We start from the raw sequence: 14,166 nt of genomic DNA on the forward strand, positions 1-14,166 counted from the left end.
AGTTCTTGCGGTACACAGACAAAGACTATGACAAAAGTAAGAAACTAATTCATAACGATTTGAATTGATTGATAATTCTGACACGGTATATTAGAAAGGGTTTCGCCTTTACGCAAGTCTGAAGTATGCAAACAACAGTCACACATGCTGATGCCTGTCAGTGAGCCAGCGCACACACTTCACACGTTTGCACCCACACATACAGTATTCTGTATCCACAATACAGAATTATCTCATGGTTCATTTCTGACCACATGAGTGCACTGTGGGCTTGAGCTGTGCCAAGAACCACATATATTCAGTGATTCTAAAGACATACGCCCAGTTTTAGATTTGCCAAGGGCTTTGGGGATCTAATCTCTATGAACACATGCAGTCAATATAGTCTCACTCTCAGTATGCATTTTGGTTGACGTCAGACTCCCAAAGGAATTTCATTTTACAAGTTTTCATTGTGTGGCCACATGGTGGCGCGCTCACCCAAGGTGATAGAATTGCATGCAGGTTTATGAGTTTGCACATTATCCCCATGCATGTGTGGCTTTTGCTCTGGATACTTTAATTTCCTCTCACCGGGCCAACAATTTGCATGTGAAGCTAATTAGTGAATTCAAATTGTAGGTGTGAAAGTGAGGGTGTGTGACTGTGAATGGATGGATGGATGGATGGATGGATGGATGGATGGATGTATGTTTCTTTTGTGCTCTTTGAATCCATAAACAATTTAAAAACTCAGAATCTGTAGAATTCCCCTAGCCAGTAGCTCATTCTGGGATCTGTCATCATTACATTAAATATTTAAGAAAAGTTTTTAACTGGAAATAACTTCCTCATTTGGTTACATCCTGGACAAAAAGGAGATTTGAAAGTCATACACGAGCAAAAATTGGACTTGATGTGCATTTTAAATATTTCTTAACATGTAAGAAAAAAAATTATTTCAGTCATTGAAGCATAACTTTGTCTCACCCAGCTGACAGTTGTCTCCATGCCGGCCTGCTGGACAACTATATCTGCATTCTCCAGTCCTGGGGTCACATAACCCTCCACCTGGACAGTCACAGGGCTGCTCACAGCCGGCACCAAAGAAGTCTGGATCACATTCTGCATTGAGACAAGCAGATGAGTACACAAAACAAGCAAAGATTAACAGAAGTCATCATGTATAAATAAGCAATAGGAAGTTTGTTAGTTCTGTTTTGATAAAGAAATCACAGCCACAACCTCTTAAGTACACAATACGTAATGATAAAGCACCATTTCAAGGAAAGTGATGATACTACTACCACAGACAATGAACTTGGATCTTGAAGGCATTTGAATCTTTTGATACAATACAATGTCTTTCTTAATCGAGCTGAGGAGTGCATGTCAGTTTGTGCTATGTTGTGTGTTATGTGCCTATACCTTTCTCACACTGAGTCCCATGGTATGCAGCCTTACAGAAACAGATCCCTGTTTTGGGGTCACAGCCAGTGGAATGTTCTTGAACACAGCCACATTCCTTGGAGCAGCCTGCACCGTGTGTCCACCTGGGACAAGCTGAGGGGTGGAAAAGATTCATATGAAAACAGACAAAAGGCCTGAGCTGGGGAGATATAAGACAGAAAAACTTCTCATGTTTGTATGGTAGTGTACAAAAAACATACACGAGTGAAAGTTATATACAGTAGGAGGAAGAGATCCCCTCAACAGTTTGGATTTCTTACAGTTTGGGTGGTCTTAGTTAATGATGAAAAACCCTTAAGAAGGAGAATGGCTCTTCTCTCAAATTACATGTTATGTAATATATGGCCCAAACAATCACATCCAACAGAAATGTTATCATATATCCTGATGCAGTCAGTGATCACTGCGTTTAGTTTCACTTGATTTATGGATTTCCATGCAAACTATTCATACAATTACAGTTCAACAGAATTGTAACTCTAAAGAATGATCAGAAAAGTTGGCTTTGCTGAAATCATCTGAGGTACTTTCTCTGAGTTTTTTGGCTTATATGGAAGCATTTAATGAATAAATCTTGTGTTACTTATGACGTCCAAAACATCAGCATTTCCACATACCCACTTGATTTTTTTAGAACAATCACAATGGATGAATCTTGCCAAGACTGTCCCCACTCAATAACAAAAAGCTGAACTGCACTCCACCCTGTCCCTCTCAGCACTGGCTTCATGTTAGGTGCAGCTGCAGGCTCTGGTTACACCCTCTCCACCCTCTCTACGGTCCACTGCAGGATGAAGCAGACAGCTGTGAGATTTTGATAATATTCCTTGTGCACGGTTTTCATCATCCAGTTTGGTCTCAGACAAGAAAGAGGAGCTTCCGCATCGAGAAACTGACAGAAAAGCCTGATCACCATGTCGATCCGGAGGTTTTGGAGCACACCAAAAACAGTGGGGGACGTCAACATAGTGACAGACGAGCTGAAGAATCTTTATTACAAGAGGCTGCTGCCAATAGAGAAACACTATTCCTTTCATCACTTCCACTCGCCCAGCTATGAGGATGCCGACTTTGACAACAAACCAATGGTGCTGGTGATGGGTCAGTATTCGACAGGAAAAACGACTTTCATCAGGTAAGAGATGAGAAGACTTAACAGAGATGGAAAGTCTGAGTGCATGCATGTATCAGACAAGAGAAGATGACAGCAGGTTTTCACAACATCTTCAGGTATCTCATCGAGCAAGATTTCCTTGGTAGCAGAGTTGGGCCAGAGCCAACCACTGACTGTTTTACAGCCGTCATGCATGGAGAAAGTGAAGGAATCATCCCTGGAAATGCTCTTACAGTGGACCCAAAGAAGCCATTTCGTAACCTTGACCCTTTTGGAAATTCGTTTCTGAACAGGTAATGGAAATCATCTGGTAAAAATTAAGAAAGATGGCGAGAGTTTACTAAATGTCACGAAAGGAAACGGAAAGTCATCGTTTGTTGTGTTTTCTTTAGTCACAAATATTTAGAGAATTTCATTTCTGTGTCATGCATCTATTGTTTGTTGACCACTCTAAATAATACAATGCTTTGTCAGTACTCAAGACAAGTCAGTTCTACACATCTGAATTCACTCTGATGCTTTTTTTGCAGGTTTCAATGTGTTCAGATGCCAAATCAAGTCCTTGAAAGTATCAGCATAATAGACACACCGGGCATCTTGACTGCTGCTAAAAGAAAGCTGAGCCGAGGTGAGATTGATTGTCTCTTTTAATTCCTGGTTTAATAACGAAAGGAATGTATAAATATTTTAATTTAATTTGTCCACTTACAAGCTGCTTGCATTCAATCCTATTGTAGAAGAGTATATCTGATGACTGTAAGTCAACCAGAAGCACAGCAGATGAAAGTAATATGATGGATATTTTGGGAGGAGTCGTCAGTAACTGGGCTGTTTTATGGTCACATTTTTCTATGGGTGTAACTGTAATGGCTTGCAACCAGTGACTGCGATGTGATGTATGTTTTTCAATGTCTTGAGGCAATGATGTTTGCCCCGTTACATACAGTGTTAATGAAAACCCTGTGCTTTTGTTTACTGTCCCTAGGCTATGACTTCCCAGCAGTGCTGCGCTGGTTCGCCGAGCGTGTGGATCGAATCATCCTGCTGTTTGATGCACATAAGCTGGAGTTCTCTGATGAGCTCACCCGGGCCTTTGGGGCTCTGTTTGGCTATGAGGACAAGCTGCGAGTGGTTCTCAACAAAGCTGACAGGGTGGATTCTCAGCAGCTCATGAGAGTGTACGGCGCCCTCATGTGGTCCCTGGGAAAAGTGTTTCGCACCCCTGAAATTCTGCGGGTCTACATCGGGTCCTTCTGGTCAGAGCCGCGACAGAAGTGCGACCACTACCAACTGATAGAGCTGGAGGAGGAAGACCTTCTGGCTGATATTAGAAACCTGCCACGCAATGCTGCAGTACGCAAGCTGAATGACCTTGTGAAGAGGGCGCGCTTAGTGAGGGTAACACAAAATTCAATCCTCATTTTAAGTATGCACTCACAAACTAAGCCGTCGATGTGATTTTAAATCAAAGATGTGGTTTTTTTTTTTCTTTATCTGTTCTAGGCTCATGCATACATCATCAGCTATCTAAAGCAGGAGATGCCAACTATTTTTTGTAAAGAGAGCAAGAAGCACAATCTGATCTACCAGCTTCCTGTCATTTTCACCAAGATCCAGCAACAGCAGCGAGTCCCAGCAGGCGACTTCCCCGACTGCACCAAGATGCAGGTAATCAAACATGTTGTTGTTGGATTGCAACTTTTTTCTGGAAAGTATTCATTACAATGTGTTATGCAAGACTCACATGGGATTGTTTACATTTCTAGGAGAAGCTTTTGGGTCAAGATTTCTCAAAGTTCAAGACACTGAAACCAAGTCACATGGCTTCCTTGGATAAACTCCTCACAACTGACATAGCCAACCTGGTCCCCTTGCTCCAACAACAGGAAATGAAGAAGAGGTCACTCCCCTCTGTGTTGGATGCGGAATTTTTGGGAACATTCAGGCGCGAGCATTACAAAAGGGACCCGTTCAAGGAACTCCCGAAAGACAACGAGAGCCATGAATCCGAGTTCGATGAGTGGGCGGTGGAAAAATACAAACCGAAATATGATGAGATTTTCTATAACCTCAGTCCCAATGATGGCAAACTGAGTGGCACCAAAGTCAGAGAGTGGATGACGACTACGCTCCTGCCCAACTCTGTGCTTGCTCACATCTGGAGGCTGTCTGATGTCGATGGAGACGGCATGCTGGACAATGAGGAGTTTGCTTTGGCAGTCCACCTTATTGAGGGAAAACTGGAAGGCTTCTACTTGCCCAGAGAACTGCCCTGTCACCTGCTGCCGCCTTCAAAACGACTAAGTTCAGCCAATGATGTATCAGTGTGAGCTTTATATGTGAAGGAATCGGAGAACAAAGGCTATATAAACTCCTGCATGTGAATTCTGTACAATCTTTATAATCTAACTCTGATTGCCAAACATTTGACCCTATATTTTAAACAGACATTTGTAAAGGAGAAGAAAAAAACATAATACAATCAGTGATACATATTTCCTATTTAGTTGATAAAGCGGCAGTTGTGCAATACGTTTCATTCATAGTCATATTAAAGTTGTGAATATGATGAGGTGCTTACGTTTAATGCCATGTCAGCATTAAAGATGTTACGAAATCTGTATCTATGTTTCAACTCACCTAAGTGACAAAAACGACCATATAATCCTGGAGAGCAAAGACAGGCCCCATACAGATGATGGCAGGGTCCATTATTGGGACAGCTGCACTTTCTCCTGCAATTCCGTCCAAAGTAACCCCTGGGACAACCTGTAAGACAGCATTAAAGGGTAAAAATCTCTGCATTTAAAATGGCCTACGTTGTTTACATGCTTGAACATTTTAGCCTAGGGATTGCTTGGTATGTTATAGAGGTATCAGTATTCCAACAGAGATGATTTTAAATTATATATCCATAAATTGAGGTGCATACAAGAACTCGATCACATTTATTCAGTCAGTGTAAGATCTATCCAACTGTTAAATTGCTTTATCTAACTTCGGCCCGCAGGGGATTGAAGTCAGGCCCAACTAAAAATAATTGAATCCAGGGCTCTCCCTGGGCAAGTCACCAGTCCAACACACGGCAAACACAGATCGATCACAATCACAGACACTAACATGCGATTCAGATTCACCAATTAAACTCAAATGCATATTTTTGGACTGTAGTCCAAACTCAACCCAAGGATCTTTTCACTGTTAGGTGAGAATACTTCACCACCAGTCAAACCTATTCTGGAAATATCCAGGGTGACCCTGCTGGTAAAGGCTAAGGCTCTCTGTGATTCTCTGGAGGATGGAAAAGTTTGGGAAACGCTGGTTTAGGAGACCAACTTTATGGCAAGATATAGGCCCAATGAAAAGACATCAATCAAACCTCTGTTTTGGCCTCGTGATAAATGCTCACAAGCAATATAGATCCTTGTGGTGTTATTCACATGTGTGAGCACATTGTGTGTGTGTATGTGTTTGTACAAACCATCCTCGCAGAATAGGCCTTTCACACCTAGAGGGCACAAACACTTTCCAGTCACAGGGTCACAGGAGCCTCCATTCTGACAGCGGCAGAGACCGTTACAGTCCTGTCCATGTCTGCCCTTTGGACAAGCTGAGGGAGGTGAGAGGGGTGGGGGAAACGATATTCACATTGTATTATGCACAGCATAATCCAACAGATCGAACTGTTGCCATTTATGAGAAAAAGAAAACCAAATCTGTCCAAAGCTGAGGTATTGCTCGAAAGTGGTAAGGAGTCAGTAAACACTTTCAGCTTCCACCCTTCCATTCCCAGTGGTGTCTTCGCCAGACTTTCCTAATCTCAATGGCCTTGTTAGCAATTGCTGACATGAACCAGCTGGCTGTTTAAGATCGGTTTAAGTGATACAATTCATCAACTTAATGTCTGCTTAAATTCCGTGTCAAACTTCCTTTCTGCACTGCAGGTTTATGTGACTCCGCAGGAAGATAAACCGCTTCAAAAAAAATAAATCTGAAGCATTGGTACCATTATAGCATCTCATAAATGTCACAATAGTCATTGAACATACGTTGTGAATAAAATCACAGCTAATGAAGCATATGGACGACGGAGAATATAATCTTATTAATGTTTCACAATCATATCCAAGGCTACAACTGGGATAGGAGCATCGGGTTATCTTTTTTAAAGATTTAAAATTATAAACTTGACACTGGGGTTGTGTCCGAAGGTTCACTGCAGTATTTTGATGCGACATACATGGTGTAAGAAAGCTTATTTCATACTGATAATACATTTAATAATCTGAACTGTTAATATTTTGCATCTTTCGTATGATTCTGAACATTTGTTTCAAGGAAGCTTTGAAATTAAATAAACACAGGAGGAAGACACAGCTCATGGCATGTGATATGAAAGAGTGTATTAAAAAAAGTGAAGAAAAAACAAAACAGTGCATTAATTAAGATTTCCCCACACACAACAGTCTAAACCAACAGCAGCATAACTAAGAAAGTGGTCTAAGGTGGCCTGACCCAACTATTACTTTAATTAAACAGATTTGTAAACATGAATTTTAAAGCAGCTGATATGTTGTCCTCCTTCTGCACAGTCCTCCAATAATGTTCAGCCAGAATGATGCATTTGGGACTTTCACTCTATGAACTCAATGAATTACTGCTCTGAATAGTTGCATTTGCACCTCGGGTCTGATGAGAAACGACAATTTAAATTATCTGTATGCCTTAAGTGATACATGTTGATGAATTGACAATAAATTAATAACTCTGAATTGAAATTTAGAAAGTCAGATACAACAAAGTTGAGAAAGAAGCATAATTTCTAAAGTCCCTTTTTTGACCAGTCTCTGGTTTCCTTTTAGACCACCATGTTGATGTGTATAACAGTTTCCCATTTTATCTACTGCACCTGAAAATGCTGTCCAGACCCACCGCCTTGAGGATATACATCTAAACACCACTACCTCTGGACCATGTTTTGTGAAAGTGACAGATTGCTTCCAATAGACTGATCCCACGTGGCTCTCCTACCAAATAACCATCCCGACTCAGCTTCAGACCAAAGACAGCCATTAATCACCGAGCTGGATGAGAACAATGGGGTCTTGCTTTGGAACCCGGTAGTGGACATCCTTGGCCTCGGGCGTTGCTCTCGCTGTGAGCCCCTGGCGGCAGTCCAGTAGCAGACAGATTGATTCCCCCGGCCCTCTTGTGTTCTGGAGCTCATAAACAAGCCAGCCTCCCACTCAGAAGAGCAGACAGCTTTTGATACATGGCTCTCGATCGATGCACCCAGGGAGCTGTGTCGTCCCTCTGCTAAACTACACCATATTGCTGTGAGTAACTCAAGTAAACTAAGAAGAGGATGTCTGAAGGGAAAATACTCACATGTTCTTTGTTATGGTCTCCCATTCCCCCTTTTTTTTAAATAAATAAGTCTTTTATATGCTTGTTTATTGCACAATTATTATTGAAACACATACACACACGTATCAATACTGTTGCCTCTATTACCATATGTACCCTTTTTGTATAAACAGATGAAACCACAGCCAACAGCTATAACCCTTCAGACATTCACTAAAATGATTTTAACTTATTGCACACGAACTCCAACATATGCGTCCACACATCCATTTGTTTCTCACGAAGAATGGTCTTCTTTGCGCACAGGACTCCCACCCCACCCCAAAACTGGGCATACACGTTCCACCTCACTAATGACTGTATCAGTCATATTTAAATCATGTTTTTACATCTTTACATGGATAGTTTGAAATCCAAACCTTCAAATCAATAATTCTGAAAGAGCATGTAACGTCGCTCTGAGCCCTGCAAACCCGGGAAGTCGGGTTTCCAGCAGTTTAACGAGCACCTGAACGCATCACCCAAAGCCATCATCTTTGAAGCTGCGTTTTAACTTTATGGTTTATTTGTTCTCAGAAATACAGCTGTTCATGTTTACCATTCATCCTAGGCCATTGAAATGTTACAAATAATTGACTTAACAACATGATAAAGTTTAAAATGTAAAAGACTCACGGAAATAGTGCGTTGTGCGCGCATTGGTGTACACAAGGCATGCGCGTCACCCGTACAGGGGTGAATACGGAGCTAAACGCAGCAAAAGTTTCTAATGCACAAAAATTGCATGCTCCAAATCCATATGGAAGCGGGACTCGCCTCATACAGATCCCCCAATTTTGCCCACGTTTTTGCACGGAGACAGCGCGCTCTTGCAAGTAAGGTGTGTTGTGACCATCGCTTTACTGGAGGCCTCTATACTACTTTCTAATTTGTGATAAACTGGATGCTCCAATGTTGTTTTCTCCAATTAAGTAATGTTATTCCACGCCAGGGATCCCCGCCAGGGATAAGAGGCAAACTATGTTAAATTCATAGAGACATGCAAACACTGATGCATTTTAATAAATCAAAGGTAACAAGTCGGAACAAGGCTGTTGAAACAGTGCATATTGTTAAATCATGAGATATTCTTATGCAGACGTGATAAATACCCAACGACCATGTAGCAAGGGAGGAGCACAGGCACATATTTAATTCGACGACTAATAGTTACAACTTAGGTCCAACTGAAACTGAGTCAAGATAAAAATGATTTATTTCTTCAATTTTGATGAATCTTAAAATCAATAATAAATTATGTTACTTTTTAAGAGTTTAGAGTCTAAATCTGAACCAGTGTTTTCAAACCTGCATTGCCAGAAGCCCAATACTCTAAGAATGCATGTGGTTCCTTTCACAAGCTTGCTCGAGATTGTATAGTATCTTTAACTGTTTTTTTTTAATGATGTGCAGCTCTAATTATGCCAAACTCAGTCAGAATCAAAGCCTGATCCCTCCAGTGATAATTGGATGATTCCAGATTGGGAGCCACTGGAATTACTTGTTAATCCATCAATTAATGGCTCCAAGATGAGGCAGCTACAAGAACTGATGCGCTGGTAATATTTCTGTAATCACTGTCACAAAAAGAAACGTTTCTCTCCATTATTTGAAATGTGTGAAGTCAAGATTGAACACAAATTTGAATGCTGTAACATTGAAAGAAGTTCAGGTAGCAAACAAAGCAGACATGATTGTGGAGTTTAGAGTAACTTTTCTTACTTTCATTGCAGATGGTCCCAGTCCAGCCAGGTGAACAGTCACATCTGTCTTTGCTTTCACCACATTCTCCATGTGCACAGTCTTTACAACTCACACTGCAGTCCTCCCCAAACGAGCCATCGAGGCACACTGAAAAATGTTTTTGTTTTTTGTTTTTAACAGAGAATGAGGTTGGACTTTTTTTCTATAATGAATTGATATTGATTTGAGGCGGCATGCACATTGGCGTGATCATTCAGGTTTTTAACAGTACCTATGTGGCTGTCCAGTCTAAGTTCTCCCCTGATCTCTATTTCTCTTTCACTGTCACCACCATGAAGACCATCATCGTTATCGCCGCCATAACGGGAGTGCAAGGCAGCGGTGTACTGCAGCAGCTGTGGGGCCTTGCGGTACAGCAGGTCTGGTAATCTGTCAACCTCCAGCTGCTCCTCCTCTTCTTCCTCCTCCTCTTCCTCTTCCAGTTCTTCATACAGAGCTGAAGGACCAACAACAAGGTTAAAGTCATAATTTAATCGCAGACAGGATGTGCCACAGCTGCTATATGCCTTGTTTTGGTTGTAGATATGTAAGAAATACTCTGTGAGTAACTACAATGGAGGTGTTACTTACAAATACAAGAGCGCTGGTCTTGATCCAAGCGGAAGCCCAGTCGACAGAAACACTCATATGTTCCCAGGGTGTTGACACAGTAATGTTCACAACTTGAGGTCTCTGCCAGGCACTCGTCAATGTCTAAAGGAAAACAATGTAAACAAAACACACATTCACTGAAAAGTCAATGACAGAACAACTTACATAAATTGTGGGTAGTCACGCATGGAATACCTGTTGCACATTATCATGATGTGTACCTTCAATGGGACAGAGTTTGTGTTCACTTCGTTTGGAAGCTCCACTGAAAGTAATGGAGCGCTGCTTTTGTGGGCAAAATGAGTCTGTTTTGTATTTTCTGCTATGTTGTGGAAGCGGGGCTTTTGACCTAAAAAGGATCAATTCCCAAGAATGCAGTCGTGTATCGGTGAGTGTGAGGCGGGAATTGGCGTGCAGTGGAGCTGTACCACAACAGAGGAAACACTAAAACGCAGCAGATTAGGTCGTCTGCAAGCAATCCTGCACTCTCACCATCACAGCCGCAGCCATCCGGGTGCAGCCTGTAGCCAGCTCTGCAGCTGCATTCGTAGCCGCCTGGGTAGTTTCTGCAGAAGTGGCTGCAGCAGGACTCCCCACTGACACACTCATTGCTATCTGAGGAAGGCACAAAGTGTTGCAGAGATGGTCTTAATTGGATGTCAGGCAGACAAAAGCCAGAGATTTTGAGTAAATTCTTTAAAAAAATAAAGAGCTATTGTTCTTGGTTCTTACCCACACAGGTCTTCTTGTCCAGTTCGAGGTGGTAGCCCTGGTTGCAGGAGCAGAGAGGGCCGTTCGTGGTGTGTTCACAATGATGAGAGCAACCCCCATTGTTCTTCTCACAGCTGTTCACGATCTCCATCTCAATGCCTGGAGATGCAAAGTCCAGAACCACGACACTAAGCTGTTGTGCAAATTGTGATTCATAATTGATGGATTGGGATTGCTTTAGCTACTTTCCATTTATTTAGTGTAAACTCTATGTTTGAATGCAAAAATAGACAAGTAAGGTACATTTCTCTAAACTTTAAACAATGCTGTTTTACAAAATAATCTGTCCTAACCCTGTGAGTACAATCAATGACACGATGTGACACTTAAATCAAGCCGGCACTCGTGCAATCCTGGATTCGTTTCGCAAACACAATTCTCTGAAGAGTAATGCAACTTGTGTTGATTTGTATGTGGAGGCTGCATAAAGTCATTCTGTACAGTCTGGTTGATGGTTGAAGAAATCAGGCTGTGGTGATTAAGTTCCAGTCTAAGCTGCTAGATTAGCGCTGAGGGCCAATTTTCATGAATCCCACCAGCAGCAGCCAGTTGGGATTTGTATTGCTTATATTGAGGTCGTGTGGATTTCCTCCACAAAAATCTATGAATTAAATATGGTAGCTGATTCCAAAATATGATTATCCATTGAGCTGATTGCGGTAGTTATAAGCTGCTTTGATTATGGCCTGGCCAAACCAATGTAATATATATAATATCAGGACACAAACATTGCCAAGACAGTGGGCTCAAATCATTTTAAACTTTCAATGCCAGTAACTCTTTATGAAGCACAGATTAAAACACTTCTAAATTCACCGTTTGGTGTTTTTAAAGACTATTTCAAGTCTCACTTCATTTTAGTTTTGTAGCATTTTAAAATCTGTATATATGTACACAAATACATGCAATTTTTTTAAACTATTAAAAAGTGCAAAATGGACTGCCAAAATGATTTATAATTTTTTGTTTCATCCCAAAATGTGCCTTTTTCTGAAAAATTATGGGTTTCATATATGTCATTAATTTATAAGGATTAGTTTAAAAAATAAAGGAACAAATGTGGAAGTGATCACATATAAAAATGAAATATGTTGAAAGGAAAAGCCATTCATTGTGACTAAAATTATTTTCTCATGCATTACAATGAAAGAAAACCATAAAAAGAAAACAAATAAATTAGCCATAAGTGTATTTGAAACATGCAGAATTTTATTGGGCACAATGGTTGAAGTTCGAGCTTCTTTTATGTTTCTTGTTTCTTCTCATTTGCCGACGGAAGACAAAAGTTGATTTCTACCAAATGAAGTTGGAAGGAGGATCTAGAACTTTAGGAGGAAGCTACGGATGAAATGTCTTTACTTACGGTAGCACTGCTTGCCATCAGCACCAAGTTCAAAACCCGGATGACAGGAACAGCTGAAGGAGCCCAGCGTGTTGACGCAGCCGTGAGAGCACTTTGCGTGGCCAGAGCTGCACTCGTCAACGTCTGCAGGAAGCAGATAATGTTACACTGTAATGTGCTTGTTCATAAACATACGAGGGTAGAGTATATAAACACAAGAAAGCACAAACAAAAACTATCAACAAAGTCCAAATTGCAAACAAATGACATCAAATATTCATTTGCAGTACAAACTGGAGTGGTTATTGGAACAAGTAGGGATGTAGAAAGACGTCCCATGCACTTTCTATATCAAGACATAGCGAAGAAAGGTAGACATGAAAAGACATGCAGTTAGAAGTATGGAGCTGGATTTCTGACACAAAAGTTCATTCACAAATTGTGCATCTTCTCCTGTTGATATGTAATTAAAAAAAAAAAAAAATGACATTAACAAAAGATTTTTAATAAAACAAAAAAGCATAGACATCCTAATGATTAGATTCACCTCACTAATCAGGTCTGTTTGCACTCTATCAGTTAGATATCAGTGAAATAGAAGAACTATAAGAGTGATGGATTGTCAACAGCAGTCTTCCAGCAGTTTTAATGTTTTCCAATAACTGAATATTTTCGAATACCCGGGAAAAAAACCCTAATGTGTTGGAATCCTTCTTACTGGTTGTTTTGTATGTATTTCTTGAAATACATGTCACGCACCATTTAATTAGTTAATGTGAACTACAAATGTACTAAAAAAGTGAATATCTGCTCCAAGGCTGCATGGGGGCATAGTGATTCTAAATATCTAAGATAATATCCACAGTTTGAGTCCAGGATTTTCTGTGTGGAGTTCCTAAGTTATCCTTGAACATGAGTGCCAGTTTGTCCTGAAACTTCATGTTGTCTTCCACAGTCCAAAAAGATGCGTTTGAGGATAACTGGTGACTGAATTGTCCAGAGGTATGAATGAGAGTGTGCACCCTTGTCTGTTTCTGTGTTTTGTTTTCCTTATGATGGACTGACGACCTGTTCAGGAGGAACCTTCCCTCCCATCTATATAGCTCCACTTCGGCCTCAAGCAACTCTGAATTAGATTAAACAGTTTGAAAGATGGATGAATGATTGAAGTGAAAACATATATGTGCACATAAGTTTGTGGAGATTAAAGAACAAAACATAGAAATAACTTCACACGTGAACATTTTTAGTGTTAACTATATAGCGATTTTATGGTATTTATGTATGTGTGAATGTGTGTGTCAAGAGTCCCTCACCCTCACAGTCTTTGCCATCTCTCGCCAGTACGAACCCGGGTCTGCAGCTGCACTGAACTCGGCCCTCTTCAGAAAGACACAGCTGGGCGCAGCCTCCATTCCTCTCTCCACAGGATTCCCTCACTAACACACACACAAACAACCAACAGGGAACACACACACGCGAAATAACGGAGATGAATTATAGAGCAGTGCAGCAGGTGATTTTTTTTTTTTTTGAGTCAGAGCAGTTTTAATTCACAGCTGCAGAATCGCACCTAAATTGGCCTCCTGCATTTGGAGTCTCTTCTTTTTCATAAAAAAAATAAATAAACTGTTTCCCATACTGCAAATCTGATTATTGAAAAAGTAAAAAGTAAGAAATACATTTCGTCATTGAGGAGGACTGATCTAAATTCCTGCTCAGTACAGTG

At 40.8% G+C, this 14,166-nt stretch overlaps 2 protein-coding genes across 3 annotated transcripts in view; one reads left to right on the top strand and one right to left on the bottom strand.

Annotated features, from left to right (window-relative positions):
* The window catches only part of egfem1 (EGF-like and EMI domain containing 1), a gene marked incomplete at its 5' end in the record, with an annotated part of 62,007 nt that overhangs the window by 21,423 nt on the left and 26,418 nt on the right, over positions 1 to 14,166 (bottom strand). The window contains 11 exons of the mRNA XM_080510322.1: positions 970 to 1,104; positions 1,408 to 1,542; positions 5,204 to 5,332; positions 6,045 to 6,173; positions 9,692 to 9,820; positions 9,945 to 10,169; positions 10,304 to 10,426; positions 10,817 to 10,939; positions 11,057 to 11,194; positions 12,459 to 12,581; positions 13,754 to 13,876. Of these exons, the coding sequence (XP_080366448.1) occupies positions 970 to 1,104; positions 1,408 to 1,542; positions 5,204 to 5,332; positions 6,045 to 6,173; positions 9,692 to 9,820; positions 9,945 to 10,169; positions 10,304 to 10,426; positions 10,817 to 10,939; positions 11,057 to 11,194; positions 12,459 to 12,581; positions 13,754 to 13,876 (1,512 nt within the window). The remainder of the gene's footprint in view (positions 1 to 969; positions 1,105 to 1,407; positions 1,543 to 5,203; positions 5,333 to 6,044; positions 6,174 to 9,691; positions 9,821 to 9,944; positions 10,170 to 10,303; positions 10,427 to 10,816; positions 10,940 to 11,056; positions 11,195 to 12,458; positions 12,582 to 13,753; positions 13,877 to 14,166) is intronic.
* Positions 2,287 to 5,173, top strand: LOC308135315 (EH domain-containing protein 2-like). 2 transcript variants are annotated; one of them, XM_080503225.1, is made up of 6 exons: positions 2,287 to 2,584; positions 2,680 to 2,856; positions 3,094 to 3,191; positions 3,549 to 3,961; positions 4,067 to 4,231; positions 4,330 to 5,173. In XM_080503225.1, the coding sequence occupies exons 1-6, from the start codon at positions 2,364 to 2,366 to the stop codon at positions 4,891 to 4,893; spliced, it is 1,638 nt and encodes a 545-aa protein (XP_080359351.1). In that variant the 5' UTR covers positions 2,287 to 2,363; the 3' UTR covers positions 4,894 to 5,173. The 2 variants fall into 2 exon arrangements, with proteins under 2 accessions (XP_080359351.1, XP_080359352.1); XM_080503226.1 differs by having other exon boundaries at positions 2,471 to 2,584; positions 2,748 to 2,856.

This window comes from Blennius ocellaris (assembly GCF_963422515.1).
Source record: "Blennius ocellaris genome assembly, chromosome: 2".
NCBI lineage: Eukaryota > Metazoa > Chordata > Actinopteri > Blenniiformes > Blenniidae > Blennius > Blennius ocellaris.